Source organism: Mycetomoellerius zeteki, unplaced genomic scaffold (genome assembly GCF_001594055.1).
Source record: "Mycetomoellerius zeteki isolate Tzet28-1 unplaced genomic scaffold, Tzet1.0 scaffold31, whole genome shotgun sequence".
Taxonomy (NCBI): Eukaryota; Metazoa; Arthropoda; class Insecta; order Hymenoptera; family Formicidae; genus Mycetomoellerius; species Mycetomoellerius zeteki.
In genome coordinates, this window is record NW_017257294.1 from 4,090,480 (window position 1) to 4,116,125 (window position 25,646).

A 25,646-nucleotide genomic window follows, 5' to 3' on the forward strand; every position below is an offset into this window, starting at 1 on the left:
GATGCAGACGCAAATTCGCTCAATAGTCGGAATTCTTTCGCTGGCGAATCTCGTTTGGGAATTCAGTGGAAATTCAAGGGAGCGGAGGCATTGGCTCTGGTCGTTTCACCGAAATCGATATCACGAGCGAGCATCCGTATCGCTGACGTGAATTATTACGCGAGGCGTTCAGCAAATTGTCTTATCGCGTGGCGCGCGTTTGACAGTGACACAATTCTTGCGAGACGTAATATTTATATTAAAAGTCCACTCGATCAATCTACGTCGGGAGCTTAAAAACAAATTTACTATACCGCTGAATATTAATTGCCTCGATTTGCTCGGACGAATTGCTTCATCGTGTTCTTGCGCCAGTCATCGTAAATTGTTGCTTGGAGGGAGAACTTCAGCAATTAGTTCTTTAACTCTTTCCTCTCAGATGACGCTGTGAAAGGAAAATATCACAAAAATTCCATTTCCTCCGAGTAATATTAGCAACATGTTTATTATATTTATAGCAAGCGATTATTAAAGTGTTAGAAAATAATATTAAATAATATTTGAATAACGTATTTAAGTACAACTGCTATTTTGTATCTATATGCGTATATTTATACACAACGTTCATATTACATAACAGTTATTATATAATTGATAATCAGAATTTTGACTGAAAAGTTCTGAGAAAATATTTTTTTATATGAATTACTGTAATTATAAAATATGAATTGGAACATCACATTTATCACGGTACTATTTTAAATTTCCTTTATAGCATATTAGCTACAGAAATAATTACAAATTTCAAAGTTAGCTACTAGTATGTACATTTCAAATATGAAACACTTTTTAAAAGAATTTGCTGTTTGATATTTTTTAATCAAAAGAAGCAAAATTTTATTCTTTAGATAAATATTAAATTTAATAATCTTTTAAAATGAATTTATCAATGAAATATAAATTTTTCTTAGAAAAAACTTACATAGTTTACATGTAATAATTAAAACTTATTAAAATAGTGATATATGTGTATATGTGTGTATTAATTTTTTCTCAGTTGAGCTATTTTTTTTTGAGCGAAATTATCTGTGTTATTTCATGCGCTTTATAAAACAAAGCACAAAGTATGCGATGATATTTCATCCATTGAAATTTGTTTGAAGTATAAAGAGTAAGATATATTCAGCGGAAATTTATTTTACGAAACATTAAATATTTTGAAACAGCAACGATTCAGTTGCCACGCGGCCTTGGTAGGTACTTGTTTTTGTAACGTACGGCGCGCACTATGTATACACAAAGTCACCGCGCATTTGACCTCGAGACTTGAATAAGGAGGCAGAAGCTCGAGCCACCTCTGTATATTGTCGCATTATTTCTCGAGACGTAGCCGCGACGAGTGCCACGAGACACCAAACGCGATCAATTCTTATTAATACTTAGCGAATACTAATCTTTATACAGTTAATTAACAATTAAGAAATCATGAGCTTTTCGCGGTTCGTGAAAATTATGTTTTGCGTAACTTACTCATCTGAATCTAAAGTAAAAACGAAAACGATAAGAAATTGAAATTATGCATTATTATTTAATGTTATTATTTAACGATGTTTAATAATCCTTCGCAGACATACTGCGTCTTTTTTTATCCAGGCGAAGTTTTACTCTTAAATTTCTTGGCATAAATTTTAATTTTTATTAAATAAAGATTTGAGATACGTAACTATTTGGTAATGTAATAGAGATGTTGAAAAGTAATCTTGAATTTTTTTAGTCTTTTTTAAAACCTAGAAGCACACACAATAAAAAAAATTTGGGCTGGACACAAAAGATCCCGGAAGATCCAGAATGCCTACGGAATAAGTAAATAAAACGTGTGCATACACACACACACACACACACACACACACTCAGGGATAAGAGTCATTATTTTTTCAAAAATGCTTGAATTTATTTTTCGTGTACTGCCATTTAAATACTTAATCGATTCTGTCATTTTCTAATAAAAGCGCGAAATGACGTGATATGAATTGAATAATTTAAGAAATAGAATATCGCTTGATATATCAAAAATTTTATTGTTAATTCGTGCATTTGCAGGATTTGTGTGTACCAAAACATATACCGAATTTTAATTGTATATTTTTGAACAGTTTATTACGCGTTTTAATTAACCGTAGGTTATTATTGATCACATCATTTCGAGCAATATGAGTGTGAAGTTTACGATGCCATACATCTCAGTATTTTGTTTAAACCTTCTGGTGTGTATTCCCGGTTTGCCTTAATTTGCGAGACATTACCGGTATCGAGCGAGTTGTCTCGTGGGATTGGTACGTTTTTTCGCGTTATTCTTTCGTCACAATGTAATAAAGTGCACGTCGGGATGCGATTAACGTCGGGAGTGCCGCGTAAAGTACCGTATTCTGGTGTGATTACTGCGCACGTGATCGTAATTAACTGTATTTTCGCGAGTGTTGTGTGAGTGCTACGAAGGAACAAGGAGAAACTGAGAGGAGGAGGAGGAGGAGCGGCCAGGGAGGCGTCGGGCAACAGCGGAGATGCAACCTTGGGGTGAGTAATTTATTATGTATTTATCTGTTACGTTGCAGAATTAATTATTTTATGAAAGCAACAATTATTTTTCGAAACAATGTTTATTTTCAGCGTAACTTTACTATAATTTGAATATATTTGTATGTTACAGATTAACGCAGTTGTGCTAAAACTCCGCTGCTGCGCATTGTATCCGTGAGTAATAAATTATATTTTATTTAATTTAGGATAATGTGGATCTATTGTATATAAACATTAATTTGGATAAGATACATGTAAATGTACGTGTATGTATCAAATTAAAAATTCAATACAATTACAATTATATTTATTACAAATAAATGTAATATGCATTTGATTAAATAATATTTAAAACGAACTAAGATGAATGAACGTATGATATTTATTAATTATTTTATTATGAAATAGAGTATAAATTTTTACACGATTATCTTAGAGATAATAAGAAATGAAAAATACGAATAATAGATGAGAGATCGGTACGTAATTGTTAATTAACAAACCTTGTCCCTTCTTGTAATCAAAAGCTATTGCAATCTCGACATTTTCGTATCAAGATTTTTTTCTCCAATCTAAAGAATTCATCACTAAAATATTGTATAATGTTATTTAATATCGTCTTCTTTTAAAATGTATGTATTAACAAATCAAATCGTGTCGCAACGCGTATACATATGATAGCAATTTGTTAAGGTAGCTTTAACACACCGCAGGTGCAATCTGTAAACTCAAACATCCGTGGTCGCATCTAATCGGCGGAAGGTATACAGAGACACGGTTCACGTGTAAATTCACAGAGAGCTTAAATTTCATCTTTGAAGACCTGTCAATGTCGCAAATACATAAACATAAGTTTAAAAATTTTCGCGCAAATAGACACACATATAAATTTATTTTATCGTTTGTATATTAGAATAATTGTAATTTGCAAAATATAACTTAAATAAATAGATATTAATGGATAATAATTAAACAAAGAAATATCTCAAAATTATAAATTAATCTTTTACATATTCGTTGATTGTTTTGTTTTAAACAAATAGAGAAGAGAGCTAATAATACATTGTCTTGTATTTAAATTTATATGAGTGGTAGTTTTAACATGTATTATACTTTGTGTTTTTTTTTTTTTGGAAGGAACAAATTGTTCTCTATAATACAGTTATGATTATTATAATCGAGCATAGAAGTTGATCAAAGTTTTCGTAGCAATTTAATAAATTTACAATTATTGTTGCGATACTCTGAATTTTCCATGCCACGTAATTTTCTTTATTTTTTCGCATACGTACAATTTTGTACAACTTTTTAATCAAGATTTCTAAATTTCTATCGACAATTTGATTTAATGTTATATCTGAATTTCTACAGAACATATTATCACTCGAATTCTCGCGGTGAGCATCATTATATAGAACTAATAAATTGAAACTGATAAGAAATAAATGTATGATTTATGTAAAATCCTTTATTTTTATATCAAACTTTTATTTTGATATGGAAAGGAAACAATTAATCTTGACTGTAAAAGGATAAATCATGATCATAGATTGAATGTATCACGTTACGGTTTTTTGTATTACGTGGAGGAGAAAGAGAGGGGGGAGGGGCGAGAGAGAGAAAGAGAGAGTCGCGTGACGATTATATTTAATTATAAACAGTTTTACAAAAATTGTCACCAATAAATCTCGATTATTACATGCATGATGGCGTAGGAAATTTCTGATTCAATCTACTGTAGAGACGCGTGAAATTAGCATCAAATGCTCTATGTGTTGTAATTGACATGGAAACCAAAATGTACTCACCAAAGCGTATAAGCATTAATGAAGTCTCCGCGAATTATTGCACTCTGTCACGTGCCAGTCAATTGTCGCAAAATAAACGCGCTATTCGCCATTTGCTTGTTATTGCTTCATTAATTGCAGGCGCGGCAAGTAAGCGTAAACACGCGTGGCGTATTATCTAATAATTTATCGGAGCGGCTTGTCCTCCGCAGATGCGTCGAGATGAGAGGCGATTTGGATCGTGCTCGGGTAGTGATAAGAGCGGAGGATGCTATTAATCTGCGCGAGCGCACCTCGCGATATAATGTACGAATCTCTCGCGAAGTAAAATAAAAGCGTATCCGGATACGCAGTATGCAGTATAGGTATCCGCGTTATTCGGGCGGTCGCGTCACAATGGCCGCAAGGCGATTATAAACTAGAGCAATTAATTATAAGTGGTCTCGCAGTATAACGACTTCATGCTGGAAATTCCGGCGTGTAACGCCGGTGCATACCGCGAATATTTGGTTTGCCATGAAACGCTTCAAGACCGGCCGTGCCTTCGTCTTCCGGTATGCGGTGAAACTGCAGTTCTCTGTTCTCTTCTATCCGCTTTCTACCCCTCGGCCCTCTCATCTCCTACCGCTATCTCTATCTTTTCCATTCGTCACGTGGATATTCTGTAACCATTGTGCTCTTTCTCTTTCTTCGAAACGTCATTTGTCAATTATAAGCGATGAGCACCTGAGGATAAAAGTTGAAAAATTCCATTGTCAATGCCGAATTTTCGTTCGCTTGCATCTATTTCGCTGCCGCTTAAGTCGTCACGAAGCTTTTACGAGACTCTTACCTCGCGCGTAGAAGCAGCAAGAATCTCTGACAAAGGAACGCACAGGAATGCTCGCATTCCGAAGTCTAACGCGATTTCAGACGCCTTGTAATGCAGTTATCTTGTTAACTTTAACTGTTATTTATTATCGCTCGCAATTATTAAGTTTCTAGTACACGTTTCGGCAAATAGAAGTCGTCTTTTAATGATCGGAAAATTTCTAATCAATTTATGTGCAGGTAGCATTAATTTGTTTATTTATAATAAATATACAATTTTATGAATGACAAATAAATACAAAAATATTTAAATAGATATTTGTTTTTATACGACATAATTTAACATTACGTTTTTAGAGAAGATTTGATCACTCTTTATAGTTCGGCTTGATTGAATGGCAGGATTCTGAGATTGATAAAGACCGCGGCAACAAATTCACTTATAAGAGGATCGATGAGCACTGGTTTCAAATCATAAACGTAATAACGATAAAATTTCATTTTTCTGCGAGCAAGCCGACGAACGTTTCCTGCGCGAAGGAAATAACGTATGTTCGGTTTTCCTAATCGGATGTTCGACTGGCTTTTCCGGGATAATAGCTCGAGCAGGCAGGATTACGGAGGGACAGAGCTTCGGATAGCTTCCCTATCGCTTCGATAACTCTGTTCGATGGTCCGGACGAGCTGCCACCCTCGCAACCAGGATTTTATGTATTCCTTCGAACGTAAGAATGCACGTATCCAAGTATAAGCGTTCCAGTCGCACAAACTCGACATTATTGATATTCAATTAACGTGCTTATGTTTTCCAGCTGTGATCTTTACTTTAAGATGAAATACATTAGATGAAGAATTTTTATAGGGATAAAAATGTATCGAAATTATTAATGAAAATTCTCAATTAAAAATCTTCTGTTTTACAAAATTTAAATTTAATACTTAAAATTAAATTTAATTTAATAATAAAAATTAAATTTAATAATTGCAAATTGGTTGAAAAAAAACTTGTATAACAATATATATCAGAAAATAAAATTTATTAACAAAATGAGCTAATAAAAATGGTATAATATTTGATACACACACACACATACATATAGTTTATATAAATATGACGTACTTAACACGTTCCGTGTGGGTATACAATGGCTTATCATATTGATGACTTACGCTGGACTTCCCGTTCAGGTCATCTCATTTTGGCTATTAAAAAAAATGTAAAATAATTTGATATTATAAAATATTTTTTTATATTATTTGTGGATGCATTATTATGATATATAGTGCATTATTGATGCGTTAAGCCTTCTTCATAATAATAATAATTTTTGTAATTTTGAATCCATTATAAAATACGTGTTATTTAACAAATACAACAAAGGCAAACAAAAATATTCTGAGCAACACGGCGTGATGGTCAAATTTCTTTTAGCACATAAGGGAGGACGTGTTATAATAATTTTCATATTATAAGTACAAAGTATCAAGTACCTGTCATTAGTCTATTTTGTTTATAAATTTGATTTAAATATTGAGTCTTTTTGATATCCTCATAAAATCACTTTGATATATAGTTTATTTGTTATAACACAATTTCTTGTGTCACATCGAATAGCGAAATGTCGGTTTTGACGACGTAAAGTGGCTAAAGGGGATAAAGCAGAACTTTAATCCAAGAAACCTTGCATGTTATGAGCGAGGCCTTTGTCATCTCATTCAAATTACGTCAACTGCGAGCGAGTAGTTATGTTAACTTGGCGTCGTCCATGAAATCGGCCTTTAACACGAACTACTCAGAGTACTCGGAGAAGTACCCTTACGTTACGTTATTGCTCGTTACGAAGTTCAAATCGAGATAAGCATTACGTACACGCATTGATTTATAAGTAAACATGGCCTTGACCATGAGATAAGAATTGAATAGTATATAGGTATAAACATATAGGAAATTAAAATTTATAAAAAGAAATACTTTGTATTTATTTTGCGGAAGCATTAGAAATGAAAAAGTAATATTTGCTTTTTAATATTATCATTTCGAATTATAAGCCATAGGAAACGAAGAATTAAAGCAATAAAAAGTAAAGGATTTTGTGAATTAACCTTTATAAAGGATTTAAATAAATTATAAATCTTTAGTTAATTTGAAGTGAAGTTTCCTATAACAGACTCGTAGTTTGAACTAGGTAAATTTAAAACGGAGCAAAAGCTATAGAAAGTTGCAGTTTTATCAACTATGTACTTAAGTTTTTTAAGTATACATTGATTTGAAATTAGCTAGCATCAAATTTACTACACTTTGTGATTTATTTTTTACAAATTCGATAGTTACTCGATTGCTAAAATATTTATTGAAAATTAAAAACTTGTGAAAAAAATGACGTTTAACTGAATTTTTGTTAAGATAAGATTCATTTTAAATTCTTTCTCTATTAATTCTTCTAAATTCTTCGCAGAGAATATACATATATAAGAAAAGTACAACTGTATGCATACCCTTATTCAAGTTTGTGAGGAAAAAATTATAAAATGTAATGTATTTAATATCATTAAATTTACTAATTAATATGTTTGAATTAATATGCATTTTTTTAAATTTAATAATTGAAGCTACAGAATCTTTTATGTCACTTCCGCGTTCTTTCATGTTTATATATAGACTAATATTTCGCAAATTCAAAACGTACTCTTATTAAATTTTATATTTACTGATTTGTAATACGATTGTAGGTATTTATGGAAGGTGTTAAAAAAGAAGTCTCTAGTTACTCTAGAGGGATGCAGAACATTGGTATCGTTAGACAGTAGCACTGTTGTCTCTAGTTATAGTATTGTTTCGGGTTATTTCACGCGGAGCTATGAAATCTTTTCATGTTTGAGATACCCGTGCTACACCGACGGTGTACTGAATAAAAGGAAAATGAACCTAGCCACACCCAGTCAGTCTTCACATTCCGAGGCGTTCACCCTCGCCCCGGGAAATCACGGTAATCTCGAGTTTTTTTCGAGGGAGAGATTCGTGCCCTCGTTGAAATAACCTTAAGAACTTTCGCGGGCTTATCGTACAAATGCGGCGGTTCCCTGCAAATAGTTCGCGTTTAACGTAATTGACCTCGGGAAGTGATTTGCATTAGTCCGCGTTGAATCTACGTTGTAATAGCGATGTTTATATGCTGGCAAAACTGCATCGCTTAACAGCAAGAAACATAGTATAGGAATTCGCAAGAAAGACGATAATGTGTCTTTTACAATGACGGAGTCACCGCAATTGCGTACAAGCAAGTGACCGCATATACCACTATGGCTATGTAGGGCGTTTATGAATATGTGATGGCTGCGACCATGAGTACGCCTGGTGTTGCAGTTTGTCGAGCGAACTTTAAAACGTATGCAATTTTCCGTCATATCGCATTACGGGATGTGCGCGAGGAAAAACAACGGGCTCTCCGGCCCGCAATTTCGCCTTCGTACCGTTGCACACTTGTAACTCACGTATATTAAAATTACTAACGTTTTGCGGTTGAAGCGAAAATGCATTTGATGTATGTGAAATATACGCGCGAGGGAAATAATCTGTTTTCTGAAATACGTATCTGAATATATTGTGTTACATTTCTGCAACGACACGCATGAAAGAGTCTTCGCGCGGTTTGCGAATACCTACCGCATCGAGAGACCGAGAAAGAAACGTTTTGCATAGATCGCAATTTTTATCCTTAACTCAGGGAAAAGTACCAGTTATGATTAAAAAATAATAGAAGAACATATGTGCAGCTGATGTGTAGCTGTGATCAGTTGTATTATAGAGATAGCTTTTGTTTTAGAAAAGTAACGTAAAAATGATAAAAAAAACTCTTGCAAAAGAAAATATTAAATATATGTGAAAGTATCATAATTATCTTTGCTACATTATTTTACCTTTTAAACGTATTTGTCGATATTTCGATTTGATAAACGAAATTTTATTACAATTGCTTAGTGCTTTGAAAAATTCTGAAGTCTCAATAGCTACCTGACTAATAAATACAATGTATATAACACTTTAAAATCATCTCATAAGCATATACTTGTATATCAGAAATAATCGCACACAATATATTTTTACCTTATTTTACATTAAAAATTGTTTAATGCAATTTAAAAAGATACTTTTTGAAAATAAATATTTAATTAGTTTATAGAAAGTTAAATATTATATGTATATATGTATATTACTGCTTTTCGAATTAAAAAGATAAAGAACGTTCTAACAAAATTTACTATTAATTGACTATCACGATATTTAGCCAGTATTCATGAGTTGCCTAATGTTTAATGTTATAAATGTACCTCATTAAAAATAATGATGGTGTCATCAATATCGATATTTATAACGACTCAGCAAAATTCCGACGAGATGTGGATAAAAACTGCTGCACAGCAAAGCCGCACAACTCGAGCAGAAGGTACTGATAGGGCGCGTTGGTGTCTAAAGTATCTAGCCGTGCCTAACTACTACATGACATACGAGCGTGAAATTTCATGAATATACTGCGAGGTAGAAAAATGGTATGTTTTTACTTAAATATATCGCCGTATATCAGCAAGTTCTGTCTTTCCTACAGGAACACCTGTATTATTGAGGAGGTGCTTGCGTGCTGCTGTTTATTCAATGCTTATAGCGCGAGCCAATTTATCTCGGACAAACGTCAAAGCCTTGTGCTTGAATAATGGTTCGGTGGTTCGGGTTGTGGTTAGACAATGACGTCCCAATGCTTTCCATCTCATGGCCCCTTCGGTCCCTAAAACAACCGAACGTACAACACGACATCGCGCACGGATACGTTCGCTTATGAACGTGCACGCTTACACATATCTGATCCAAATGTACACGCAAGCAATCTCACGCCGTGCCTGCCTAATTAGTCGTCCTTATGCGACTCGTTTATCAAAGGTGCACGCATACGTTGTAGGATTCAGGTACCATTCCCACCCGGTGAGAATTAATTGAAGGGCTCAATGCGGGACTGTCACGTTCGTCCGATTGACGTGGCTCTTCCAGTCAGCCGAGAGTCTAATTATTAGATACGTGAATATTATAACGGATGTATGAATAAATATGACGGGCCTCGCGCTTGATCGGGAATAAATTATTATGCAACCGCATACAAATCTGATTAAGTGGGTGTCATCGAAATTCGAATATATATCCACTGAGGTGGATTTTCCCAATTTAACAATACGTATATCTATAACTGAAAGAATGCGTACATAAACATGTTTATTAGTTTAGCCATGTATTATATTTAAACTGATAATATACGAATAATCAATTTTATTCCTACATCCTAAATTTATTGATTTTGCATGAATTTGACGAATGTGATGCTTTAATATGATCCACCTTAAAATATTGTTATATAGTTTAAACAGATTTAATTGGCGTTACAATGCTCCTTCGAGTTATATTAAATTATCTGTTAATTATATAGATTAATGATTTGAATGAAATAGTGTAAGCAAATTAATTTCCAATTTGGAAAGCAAAAAATTAATTTTTGGTACACAAATATGTGTCACTTTCTCTTATATGCCTGTACAAATATTATCTCAGTCATGCATTTTATATTTATTTCTGTTTATTATTTATACAAATAATTATTTATACGAGAAACGTAAACAATTTACTAATTTACATATTAACTAGATAATTAACTCATTGGAATATTGGTACAACAAATATTACGCATTCGTAAACTTGTATTGGAAACGTAGAGTGATTAATAATATTAATCATTTTGGGAATGTTGCGTGGAATTGTACAATATTAATAATCTATTGACAGAAAAAAATTTTTTGTGTAAATATTAATTATCTGCAGAAACGCAATTATTCTTGATTATATTTAATTATATTTTGGATGATTATTTTCATTTGGAACATATTTGATTATTATTTTAGCATTAAAACATAAAAATATAGGTATATTTGCTATATTCTGCGAGATATGGCAAGAATAATTGCGAAAACGAGTCCGTTTTTCATATCAAAATGACAGCAGATACATATTGCGATAACTGCACGCAAATTGAACGCGCGGTTTTCCATGTGTTCTTATATATGTATAAGCAAGATACACACATACACACTGACACGCGTACAACTTACAAATCGTCTATCTCTTATATCACCCTCGATTTCGTCATTTTACGAAGAATCTTTTCGTCTTTACGATTCATAGAATCGATATCTTCTTACGAGGCCGATTTTACGATGCACTCAGAACTATTGCGCCGCGTGCAATAGAATGCGTCGCGCATCGATATTGTCAGAATATAATAGGGATCCCCCATGGTGTGTATTATATTACCAGCATAATATTATCGCTCTGTTGTAACGCGCCCGTGACGGCCGTTAAGGTCTAGTAAGATCGTCTGGTGCCTGGATCGGGGTATGCCTGCGGCTCGCAGGTGGGCGAGGATGCGTGTGAAGGGCTAAATAACAGTCTGGTTATTAACGAAGTTTCTAAGTTTTCTCGTTTGTGTTCGTCCGCTTCTCGCATTGTGCCCTCTCACGGACCGCAAAACGCGTTACATAATTGTTGTCACGGTTCCTTCATAAATAGGATTCCCAACCTAAATGTAAATAAAATGTGGAGGGAAAATCTTTCCAAATTTCCAGAATGCATATATGCAAATGCAAAAAGATTAAAAGTAATAAAAAGTAGAACGAATTTAAACCAAATATAAATGTTGAAGTAAACTTTACATGCTTTTATATGATTCTTGCTAAATTAAAATTACGATGTTTATGATAGGCGTTAATTAATGATACAATAATATAATACGTACGTCTAGAATGTATCATGAAAATTGACTATAAGTTTATTGTAATGTATATTTTTTGGCAAATATTTAATTTCTGTTGAAGCGACATTATTCATAAATAATAGAATCCTTCAGCTTTATACAAACGAAATTTATGAACCTTTTTTATAATGTGCTATATACTTTTTATTTATGCTTTTAAATGATTAAATTTTTCAAGATGTCCGTAGGATAAATCTATTTGTCAATCTGTACATAGGAGTTAGATATCACGCAAGTATTTTTGTTATTTCCACCGTTCTAATTGGTTGCCAATCATATGATTCGGCCGAGTAAATTTGGGTTGATTCTGTTGGATTGGTTTGACAGCTTGACATTTAACGATTAAATACCGTAAAATGATTGATTGAGAGCAAATAAAAAAAATTTGGAAAATAAAATCTACATAGAGAGAACATAGCAAAAATAATTTCAAGTATATCTAAAAGGATCTATTGTGATAGTGGATCTCAAATACAGACACGATTAATATCTGATAATTGCATACTCATGATATCGATGCGATGGTAAAAAGTAAAGCTCGCGAATGCGTATACGAGATTAAAGAATGAGCTCATTGTTAAGAGAGTTCTCAAGTTCGTTCGTTTGCTCTTGTGTGTTTCCTCGCGCTGCATTCGTACGCTCGCGTTAGAGCGCATAAAAGCTTGGTACTTAGAGGAAGGCGAATAAAGAGGCAGTGCGAGTCTTTTCTCGACTCGGCAACCGTACCACCGAGTGAGCGCAGTCAAGGCTTTTGGACGCCTCTTAGCGCTTTCGCAGAAAATCGAATTACTCGTTTCGCGTTTGCGGTCCGCCGACGGCAGGAAATGAGCATCCAGTCCTTCACTGGGAATGGGCATTTTCCGGAGCCGCTTCGACGTCCAGGACGACCTCCGCGACGTCTCGCCCGATCTCCGTGCAATTTGATTTTATCGCGGATGCGAATTTAAAAACAAACGATCGTAGAGTTTTTCTTTTCCGCTAGACAGCCCGCAGGCTAGAAGTTATACGCGATAGATAGCAGGTTCCGTGACTTTAAAACTAGGCACAATTTTGCCATAAACATTGCCAGGGTAAACATTTAAAACGGTTTGCAAATCTTAATTGCAAATAGTTTGGATAATGTTTTAGTATATCACATTGATGTTTGTAGAAGTACTGAATTTAATAGAAAAGTCTCTCTGATTAACATATTCACTTGTTTGTATCACTCATTTTTTTAATCATTTTTCGTTATCGTTAAAAAAGATATTTAATTCACGAAATTACATTGATTAAAAATATTAAAGTATATTTACTAGATATATTTCGTTACATATGAAAAATAATTACATTAAATACTTTATTTAATAACTCTTAATATATGCATTATGTATGTTTCTAATAATCTTTATAAATTATTGCACTAAGAGAAATGATTTTGTTATAGGATAAATCAAGGGAAAAGAAATGTGATATTTGTTAAGAAAACGATCGATTAGTAATTATTGCAAATTAATTATTTCTCATTCGTCAATGTAACAAATAATCAATAGTATCGCTAGCAAATAAAAGGCTCATATATATACATAGACGGTCGTAGGGTCTCGTAAGAAATTGACCAATTCTAGTCAAGTATTTTCCCTATATATTTGACTATGATTGGTCAGTTTCCTACGATTTAAAACCCCACGATCATCTATGATTTCTATGATAAACGATCCTAAAGTCTATCCAAAAGATAGGTTAAATTCTATATAATTTGCTTCTATTACTAATAATTGGTTGGTATAGCAGACTAGTAGCAATCACAACAAATCAATTTTGTTGTCACGTATTTACCGATCACAAGGTACTGGTGGCGCGCGCGCGCGCGCTTGTTAAATTAACAAAATCCTTTCTCTCAGTGTGAGAGAATAAATGAAAGGCTATGATGGTTTTGATAATGCTGTTGTTTTTACGATTACGTACTTTTAGTAATATTAATCTTTTGGATACAAACAATAATCTCTATTGTACGTGTCAAACAATTGATATATGATATAATAGCAATGAGAGAGAATTAATCTAATTTTGAAATTATTTCATTAGATACAATATCTTCGTATCTGTCAAATTCCAGATATCACATATCTATTATTTTAATAAATATCGAAAATTACATTTCTTTTATCTCTTTATTATTCAGATTGCGTTATTTGTATTATGTTAATATTATTCAGCAATACTAAATATTGCAAATGCTTAGCGACGTATAAATGATTCTAAACTTAACAAGACCAGATCGTAATCAGTTATGCGCATTACATTTTCGCATATATTCCTGTTTTCAATATTTACTTATTTAAATAATTAAACACATATTGTATTCTGTTTGCACTAATTTAAACCATATATCGTCAATCTATTAGTCCATATATGTATTTCCATATTAATAATATATGTGATAGAGGCGCGATTGCAAATACAAATATTTTTGATTAGCTGAAAATGGTGCATGAGGCGTATACGAATGTTTGACGTCGAATTGAGATTATTTATTGCTTTATTTGACGTTTTAATGAAATAACCAGGTAAAATTTTTACAATGGGAAGCTTTAATTAGGACATATAATTTAGACAATATCTATAGTTTCCTTCTTGGAGACTCGCGCTTCTATTGTAAAACTTCGCTTGAAAGACCTACAAAAGCACGTACAGTGGTGCCGTAATATGTGCGAGGAGGCAAGTGTAGTAGTAGAAATGTTGTCGGCTTTCCTTACCCGCGAGTGAAAGGAAGAGAATGTTATAGAAAGAAGAAAGAGAGATATAGAACGGAAAAGGAAGCGCGAAGAAAAGAGCTAGGGAGTGGAGGGGAGCTGGAAACACGTTTCGCTTCCTGCCGTCACCTTGAAGCCATCTCTTACCGGTTTACGAGGGCACCCACGAAAGTTTCGGTACACTTGCACTTAGAGTCATCCTTAGAGGATAGTGCGATATAGATACTGTAATGCCTGTTACGAATACTGGCCCGAGAGCTGTGGGTTGGGTTTATGACTTGCACTACTCGTTCGCATGCCACCGAAAGACGTGGAACGCTTAAACTCCTTTTGCTACCTTTTTGATGGCGACTTCCATCCTAGTTATTTCAGTATATCGCACTAACGATTTCTCGGCTCACGACGTGGAACCAATTTCAGTGTTTGCGCATATCGCTTGTTATTTTGTAATTTTTAATTTGACAGTTTTCGTGACGCGACTACTGACTGCGATGGCGCTGAAAGATAGACGTGAACTATGTTCGAAGAAAGAGCAACGGATGCGTCCAACTTCGTTAAGCTCGAAACAGTATGTGCAATCAAAAAAAGAACTTTACGTGGAACGACGATGTTAGGATCTAGCGTTCGTTTAAAAGAGTTGATAAACGAGGATATCTACTGATTGATCGACAGTCTGTTAAAGTAGTCCCCGCACGTGTACGTTGCCCTGATGCGGTGAATCACAGGTCACGAAATCTTATCATCTGACACGGAAAAGTGGATAATCTTTTTCACCGTCGAACCGACGATCGATTTCGAGCTATTTTCACTCGCCACAGATTGAAAAGTAACGTTTCGATTGAACACGTAATTTCAATCTGTACAAGTTCAGTAGAGAAAAACTTGGCTTTTCTGGTGGACGTGAAATTCATGGCTGACCATATGACTGATTTTATTACTTATTATAACAAAAACATCATGATTTGTATATAAGTGAATATTAAGTGAAATGAAAATTGTTATATAAAACTATAATATAAATTATGTATTTAATATAAATTATGTTTTATATTTTTTAAATTTTGTTTAAATTCTATATATGAATATTTAAATAATTAAATTCTAGTTGTGCATAACTATTATATGTAAACATGTGCATTTGTATATGTAATGATTATGTAATTAGAGTTTAATTATTTAAATAAAAATCTTAAACAAATTAAAAAATATGAAATACATCGCAATTTATGTAATTATATATATAAAATGCATAATGTATATTACGATAAGAAATATTACGACTAAAAAATTTTAGATACGTATTACAGTTTCAAACAAATATGAAATAAAATTATTTCCAAAATGAGCTCGATGCATTGTAAAGATACATCGACGACATTGTAATGTTCAAATGCAAGACAACTTCTGCTCTTTCTGAAATAACTTCCGCGCGATAACGTGTTAACATGATAATATCTATACATACTAATTAAGCATCGGATCGATGAGGAGTCCGGAGTGTAGTTGCTTTATACGTTGTAATAAATTTTGATATTCTGAGAAAACAGTGCAGATTGTATAAACAGAAACATAATTCGGCGTCTACTTGTTTAACGCAGGACGTTCGATCATTTATCTATCCTAAGGGGACTCCGGTGGTCGAATACCATGCAACTGACGTTGGTGTCTACGTGTGTTTCTCGCTATCCTAAGAACGTGTCTTCAGTACGAGGAAGGCGGGTCTTACGGTTTGTGATGGCGGAGGGCACGTGAACCCCGACGGGCGCATGCGAACCACCAACCCTAAAGCTCACGGCAGACCAGAAAGGATCACGTTCTCCCTCTCATCTCTTATTCTCTCTCTCTCTCTCTCTCTCTTCCCTCCTCCCTCCCCCCTCTCTCTCTCTATCTCTCTTTTACTCACTCTCTCTCCATCTCTCCCTACCGCTCATTCTTACCCTCTCTTTTACTCCAGCCGCTACCGAGCCGAGTAAACCCCTCGTGTGTCAGTCCGCACCGAGATTCCGGCGCGAATCGTCCTTTCCCGTCGTGGCGTCACGCCAAGTTCTAGATGGATGTCGCTGATCCGCATTATTGTGTCAGCGATTTACGTCGTCGCGCAGGTGTTCCTCGCTCGTCCATCCCTTGTGGAAGGTCAGTGATGAAGTTCGTCGTATGCTAACATTGAGAGTAATTGCTGTCTGCTTATGTTCGAAAGGGGCACGTTCTATGCGTGGATAGGGTTGTACGTGACTTATTCGGGTTTATGTAGCGTTGTGAATCAATTCCGCAAAGTTTGTTTTGGCTACTCTGCGAAGTTAATGTTAATTACATCGTAAAACTGCCACAAGATATGTAGAGATATTTGCTGTAACATACTATGTCTTTTCGTATTTGTAACTCGTAGTGCTCTTATTATTTCTCTATATGCAGGCAGCGTATAAGTTTATATTAAAGTTATAAACGCGAACGTGCAAAAGACGATGTAATAGACAAAGAAAAGTGGGTGAGTTACCATTAGAGCTTGGTTCGCTCTGAATCAATAAGCATTTTTTGTATAACACATTCTCGATGCGTGTTTATTAAATTGTACATCATTTTGTACAGATAAGAAATTATATAAATATTAATAATATTAGATTTCGAATACAGCGTATCTTTAAATTTAAAAATTTATTTTTAAAAACATCTGTTTTTTAAAGGTGCTTCCATTCTATGACTTTTTTGATCCGTTTGTGTTCAATTTCATGAGTTTACATTATGATTATGAGGTAAATGATTTCTAAAAGAATTGCATAACGAACATTTTATATTGAAGTTGATGCATACGAATATCCTAATATTACTTTTTTATTATAAATTATTGGTTGGAAAACAGGTTATCACTTCGCTTTGCGGTGCTGTGATTGTGATTCCGGGTTTTGAGTTAGCCAGTAACTTTCGGTAGTTTGCGTGCTACAGGATTTCAGCATTAATTTAATGACATGCTGTAACACGCCGCGATGCAAGCAAGTAACGACGCGTCATGCATGATAAACTGTACATGATAGGTACACGACATTTTCATTTTATTTGTATAATCTGCTTCTGCCAAGAAGAAGCGACTTAACAGCGCGTCTATTATAATGGTGAATTCGATTACTCACACTACACCGGATCAGTGCATATTAAAAGCTGCTTTATATAAAATATCTCAATGCAGTGATACAATATAATCAACTTTGACAATGAAATGATACATATATATTTTGTTAAATAACGTGAAAATATCATTAGTAGACAGTTAATTGTTTAAAATATTTATATACTTTTACATTTAACTTTGCTAATTTTATGTATAACAGCTTTTAGTATGCACTGATCTAGCATAGTGCAAGTGACCGAATTCGCTATAAGTTTTCCAATTCAAAGGGTAAAGATGCGTCCGAATTAAATTTACCAATAACTGATAAACATTTTTGGTATCAATTAGCAAGTGAAGTTTTAATGACATTTTATTGATATTAAAGATGTTATTTATTTGACATCATCTTGCTAAATGGATATTAAATAATATTTTTTTTAAATTGATAAATACTAATGTTATCTTCGGCGAATTTTTTTTTATTAAATGCGTCAGTTGCTATGTTTTACGTATTTTAAATTAAATTTGCAAGTTGCTACGAATAGATTGCCTATCAAGCTAAATTTCCTGTAAACACAGATTGCTCCATTATCAAGCAGCGTATCAGTTTTATGCAGACAAAAACAAGTGTAAAGTATCTCATACGTCTGTATGATAATGTTATCACGAGAAATTTAATTTCTCTTTCATGTTTCTTTACGGTCTACTTTTACTTCAGCTTTCGGAATCAAGATAAAATTCTCCGTCGGTAGAGTTAGCGTTAGCACAAAGAACACGCAAAAACTTGTCTTGATTTATCTATGTTATCACGTTTTCAATGAAACTCGAGATTATAGTTCGAGATTATAAAGATGTACACATTGGAGTATGGCGGATATCTTACTCCACCGATTGGTCCGATCTCTCGATTCTTCTTGCCGTGGCGCTATTATCCTCCAATATCCTGATACATTATTTATCCCCATCTATAAAACCTCAGAGTTTTCATGAAGGCGAGAAACCTTTCCTAGCAGGAAATTTTTTCTCAACCCCCTGGCACGATCCTTACCCGCCGACAATAACGAACGGACGAGACGACGAGTACGAGTGAAGCTTTTCTACCTTCCTCATCGTCTTTTTTCTCTTCGCTCACTTCGCTCTCTTTTCTCGAGCTCGTCCCACCTACCAAAAGCCTTCCCACATTGACTGCCAAAAAAGCCTTGGCAACGGCACGACACTCATTTAATTTAAGGATAACAAAGCGCTATCCGAGACAAATCCCGGGATTAGTTTTACGGCGTTCCTATTTACACTTCAGTCAGAGAATCACTGTGTTTCACATTTCTCTATATATTTTCATCGCGACGCACAACATTTTCGTATAATATACTAAATAAATAAAATATTTTCCTACAAAATCATCAGACAACGTTGTAATTTAGATTATAAAATTTATGTCGTACATCTGATGACTGTTTTAAAAAATTACTTTTTTTATGTTATAGTTATCATAATCTCAAAAATTTTTTAAGTAATAAAAGATTAGTAATTAAACAAATTTATTATACTAATTAAATATTAATTAGTATTATTGTATGTAAAAAGTCAATCAAATTATCGAAATTTTTGAAATAATTGATTTAATATACCAGAACTTCTAATAATTTGCAAATATTTTCGTAATATTGCATTTTACAATAATAAAGAATTTTTTAATTAACTGAAAAATATTTATGTATATTTCAATATATATATATATATATAACATTTTATATGAAAAATTAAATTTAATAAACTCTCTCTTTCTCTCTTTCTCCCTTTTTTCTGTTTCTCTAATTCTAATTAAACAGAAAGCTGCTATGTTAAGTTTTACATGTTAATGTGTTAATGAATAAGACAATATTATTTTTAGCTAACTGTACTTAACTCTCTACCCGTGTTTATATCATATATCATTGACCATGTTCAAAACTTAATCTTTTTGTTGACAATACTGTAATACCACGAGAACTTTTTAAAAACGCTCAGGTCAAGAAAGACGAACACGATTAGAAGGTAATTAAGATAGTAATGATTTTAGATTTCAATTAGATTGAGATGTCATTTTCTAATTAAATTTTAAATATTAGACAAAAACTATTTATTTAATCTGTTCTCTGAAAAAGAGAAATCAATGCTAAAATAATTTTTATTGTAGTACATAAAGCGCAGAATATAAAGAAATGATTATATTTAGGCAAATAATAGTTTTTAAATATTACAAGTTTCTTGAAATTATCTTCGATATTATTGAAATTATCGTTAATAACGGTAGCGCAGCGCATGAATCACATTCCATATGCTGCGATCTTACGCATACCCAAATTAGATTGGCCATGATTGACTCATTTGAATCGATGCGCACCATTGTTCGCTGCATGCCATTGTATGCATGTTGTATGGTGTGGACCGGTCATTAATATACAACGCTACAAGGCGTTATTCAGAAATGAAAATTAGAGGAGAGATTTAGCGAAATATTGATTTAACAGGTTGCTATAAGATGTATCTTATGAAATAAAATAATATTAGTGAAATAAATCAAATTCATTTTTCAGGTTTGAAGCCTGTTTGAAATGATCGGTAATTTATCTTATAGAATTTTATTTATAACTTTATAAATGTGTATTTTAATACGCACATGTAATTTAATATATACCTATATTACGTATATATTCTGATTACTTCGTATTACACAACATATAAATTACAAATAGAATTGATAAAAAATGTATTACGATATAAAAACAATAAAAATATACGTTTTATTAATGTAAATTCTATATTAATATTAATAAATTATAGATCGATATAAATATTTTACAATAATGTTCAGAATCTTTCTAATGATATCGGGTTTTTAATAATTATAATAAACATTAATTGCGTAATAGGGAATAATATATTTATTAGTAATAATAAGAATATATTTATAACTCTTCTCTTTAATAATAATTTAAGAAACAATTACCATACACATTAGAAATTCTTATGCGTGCACACTTAATAAAAGTATATGCGTTATTATTACGTAAATCTATATATATCTATATATATAATACGATATTAGATTTTAATCATGCTGGTTTCTTCAAATGTACTGTACCATTACACTGTTTGAGTCAATATGATTAAAAAGTTTTAAAAAATTAAAAATTAAAAAAATTTCACAGAAAAATACATATCTCTTATTAATAAACGAAGTCATCAAATGCGACGAAGTCATCCAAAAAAAAGTTTTTAAGTTAATTGTTAATAAAAAAATTAATTACATTTTGAGTCAAATAAACCTGAATAGATAAGCAGAATTAAGCAATCAAATATGTCATAATAAACAAATAGTCATAATAAATAAACTTAATAATAATGATTAATATCTTGAAATTATTTAAATAATAAATTAAATCATTTATAGAAAAAAATTATTTATTTTTTAAATTTTAAATCATTTATATTTTTATTTTCAAATTATCACTATAATAAATAAAATTTACATAATAAATTAGAAATTTAGTGAATACATTTCTCTGAGATAACTAAATATTTACCATTTGTAACATATTGATTACGCGCTCCAAAATGTTTAGGGAAGAAATGTGACATCTCCGGACATGTGCACAAAATATCGATATGAAGTAAACGAGCAATACACACCAGTTGCATTTTAGTTTATAGAACGAACTGTACATAGCGCGAGAACAAATTGGTGTAAATATTTGTCACTATTTTTGTTCATTAGAGAGTTGCAGGTATCGATACCTTAAGTAGCCGAGATAGATGTACGGCCGGTCTTTGTTAACCGTGAGATAGGATCCCAGTATTGCATCGAGGGAACAGTTCCCTCCACCATCTCGTGCGCGCACTCATGATTTCACGAAGTCCTCTTTATTTCGGGTATACCGTGGACAAATGCGACTAACGTATCGAACTTCCGTCTCGGCTAATTTATGGCGTTGGGATTAGGGGAGTAAAATAGGGAAGGAAAGGCCGGAAAATGGCAATTCTGCAGTGCGGGTAACTATTCCCTTCTGCCCCTTCCTTATTTCTCGACCTAGCTCGCCCGAATGGATTCAAACGCTTAAGAGAGGCGAGCGTCTCTCTCTCTCTCTCTCTCTCTCTCTCTCTCTCAGCCATAGTGAAATATCACTGCTAAGAGAAAGAAACGATCACCCTCTCCGGGGGTTGACAAAAACAGGAGTAATAAAACTTGGAAGCGTCCCTGTGTACCTCCGACCGAACTGGGAGGATACGTTCGAACGATTACCTTTCCGGTTACGTACCTATACATGCGCCTGAACCTCTTCGGACTGCCGTTTTCAAACGAGATAAAAGAACAGTAGAAAACGATATATATTTGTGCATTAAGCGCGGTGCAAAGGGCAAATACTCGAGAGGAAAGTTGCATCGGTGAGCATTTACCGCGATTTCCAGCAAGCTTTGAGAGCACGACGTTTTAAAATACACATGTTTTCAATATGCTTCCAACGATGTAGCGTTCGAAGAATTATGCACGTCGTTATACTTACTAAAATTAACAGATTAGAAAAAATATAGCTTTTTTTACTTTGAGGGTGTATTATGTCCTTAAACTCATGAAGTTTACGCAACTTCGTAATTTGAAATCTATTTTTGTGCTACCGTTATTACATGCTACATTTACTAATTGGACGTTGGATAAAGCATCATTTATCAGAAATTACCCTTACTTTATGCCCGGGGAAACAGAAGAGTTAAGCTGAATCATGGTCAATTAATCATGCTTATTTGGTATAATATAGGTCACGGCGTCTTTCGAGCATAGCACTTTGTCCTATTTCCATAAATAAAACATTAAATATAATAAAAAGTCAGTGTTCGTCTGTCGTACGAATTATACAATTTCAATTTTACTTCTTGACCAAGATTTATATTTGACTTTATTCTAATATAATTTACTCTCTAACGATTCTGTTTTAACGATATATTTACACATAATCACACTGACGGAAAAATAATTTCGGACGAGCATCTTAACATTTTGCGATACATAACGAAGAGGTCTTTTCGAACATCAAGAAATTTCCAACAATCGGTCGTTCAACTGTTTGCGAACAATTTCTCTTGATGAAACATTATCCGGTTTCATCCAATGATTGTATATCATTATTCGTATTATTGCGTTCCTAATTAATTGTACTACGGCGGTTAATCGAATATCTGAAGATGGCTCAATCAGGAAGCTGAAACATGTAATATAAATTTATATATATTTTTCATTTATATTTGAATTTTAGAGCTCAATATGGGTATTTTATGTAATAATTTCATTATATTGTGCGAATTTATGATTGACTCTTATATGCCCTTTCTTATCGTCATATTGTTTTGTCATTAAAAGTCCTTTAAGTTAATTAAATTTGTTTAAATAAAACATTGTTATAATAATATAATAATTACGTAATTATATCGAAATTATCTTTGCGCAATGCGATTATACTAAATATTTCTTATTTAGCATCTCCTAATTTTCGAATAGTGATCTTTATGTTCTATTGTTACGTTATTTGTATACATAATTTGTATACAAAAATAAATATGTTTTTATTTTTAATTATTTTAACTGTTCTTTATTTAATAATTGAAATTATTGAATAATATTGATATATTTTTAAAAAATGAAAGTTTTTGAGAAGGCTTGAATGATAATTTGCGTAAGCATTTTCGAGAATTCACTTATTATGGCAAAATATAACGTTACTGTGAACATAATTCCGCTATAAATGCTCACTGATTTGTAGGTCGTTAACGGAACGTATTACACGTAGAAACTGCTACTTGACGACCGATTAGAGTGCGACAATGACAGCGACTCAAGGAAACGACTTTACAGGCACACTCGACAATAATTGGGGATTGGTGCGCAAAGTCGGCTTGAGGTGAGCTTTGATGTGGTACCTTTGGCACCAATGCATCTGCAATGTGTCTAGTTGTACTCCGTTAGATACCAAAGACGAATTCCGTGGGCAAGTAGTCATCGTGACATCGCCAAGACGATACCTCTCACCTAACTTTCCCGTGCGATCGTAGAATTCAGTGAAGAAGTAGTTACGAACAAAGACCACGTCCCACTTCCGTGTCCCGTCGCGGTCCTTTCGCTCGCTATTTCGAGAGTTCTCCGTTATCAATACTTAATGCAAAGAGACGCAGCAGCGACTAATGAACTCTCTTACTCCATCTCTCGCCATCGGAGTCCATTGTCTTTTCGCGAACGGTGCATGCTGCACAAACCAGTGCGCCGTATTCACGATAGCGGGATAGTTACGCGGGGAAAGAGGACAGGCTTAACGGCCAGGAATTTGGATCCTCATAATACCGGGAATCTCTATCGGATTTATGCTAATGCTCCGGTCTGCCTAGTATCTTGCCAATCCTTTCTGTTCTATTATCACATGAATAACACCGATGGGCGCAATGAATTCGGAAAATGAGTATCATGTTATAATGGCGTCGAATAATCAGTTTTTTTCAAATTTTCTACTTCTCCTGATCTATTATTACTCCTTCTGTAGTGAAACTAACGAATATAGAATTTTTCGAATATGAATCGTTCTATTTGTTGTAAGTCTTCAGTTGCTCGCATATTAATTGATTTAAATTAAAATCATATAAATTAATTTTATATTTTAGTCTTTAGAGATAGAAATCTTTATTTAAGTTATGGAAGTTAAAATAAAAATCATATAAATACAAAAGTGTTACATAGGAAACAATTTTTAATGGAAATTGGATATTAAAACAATCCTAATTTTATCCATCCATTTTATCTATTTATATACCTAATATCTTACATCTATAATGCATCGAAAATAATTTTTCTTCTCCTTTATTATTTTAATTTCTTTATAAAATAAATTTTTTATATATTTAAGAATTTGTATTCTGTTTACGCGTTCAACTTCATACTTTTTTAAAAATTTAATTTGGTTATCAAAACGTTTTTAATTACAAAGGTTTCTGTTTATGCATTTTGTTAAAAAGAAATTAATATAACTGCAGGTTGATATCTAAAGAATAAATTATTTTATATTTTAACCGCAGTTAATGTTAGATTACCACATCATCTTCATTTTTTGTGGCTGCTATTTAAGTTTTGATTCTGTTTTCTATCAACTATACGTGACGTGACACGTGTAACGAGAAAACTCCGGCCGCAACTTGCTTCGTAACTACATGAGATTGACCAATGAAAAAAGTATCAGACTGAAGCGACAAATTGATCGCACTCGGTCATAAAACGAAGTGATCGCTGAAAGTAGGCTATTATCTTTGAAACATTCACTTAATTACTTTCCTTTCTGCCTTTCTCGTTGGAACATCCGTGATATTGTGTCAACCAATTAAATTTATTGCGCATTTATTTGCACTTATAGCTTATATTGGCTGGTGTGATGACTATAATAATCAGAAGTGAAAACTTGGTTTCTTTCGTTTTACTTTGATACCGAACTAGAAATAAAGCGCGAAGTTATTGATATTATTTATATAATAATTTGCTATAATATCTTGCATATTATGTGTAGATATATACACATAACAAGCAACATTATATTGGAAACAGAAGCTCCTCACTAAAATAACTAAAATAAAATTCATTAACATAATAACTTTGTTAAAATAATAGTTAATAATAATTTATAAAACTGTTTCTAATAAAATTATGTACAAAATCTACTTCACTTTTATCCTATTATCTTTCGTATATTATTACAGAAATATATAATAAATTGTATTTAATAAGTTATACTAAATA

General features: G+C 33.0%; 1 protein-coding gene across 6 annotated transcripts in view; it reads left to right on the forward strand.

The window, feature by feature from the left end:
* Positions 1-25,646, forward strand: part of LOC108724756 (Dpr-interacting protein kappa) — a 192,478-nt gene that overhangs the window by 97,267 nt on the left and 69,565 nt on the right. For 2 of the 6 annotated variants that reach the window (XM_018451358.1, XM_018451361.1), the window contains exon 1: positions 16,739-16,869. The exons of the other annotated variants lie outside the window; for them this stretch is intronic. In XM_018451358.1, the coding sequence (XP_018306860.1) occupies positions 16,791-16,869 (79 nt within the window). In that variant the 5' untranslated portion in view covers positions 16,739-16,790. Of the gene's footprint in view, positions 1-16,738; positions 16,870-25,646 lie in introns of those variants that run through there. 6 annotated transcript variants of the gene reach the window in all.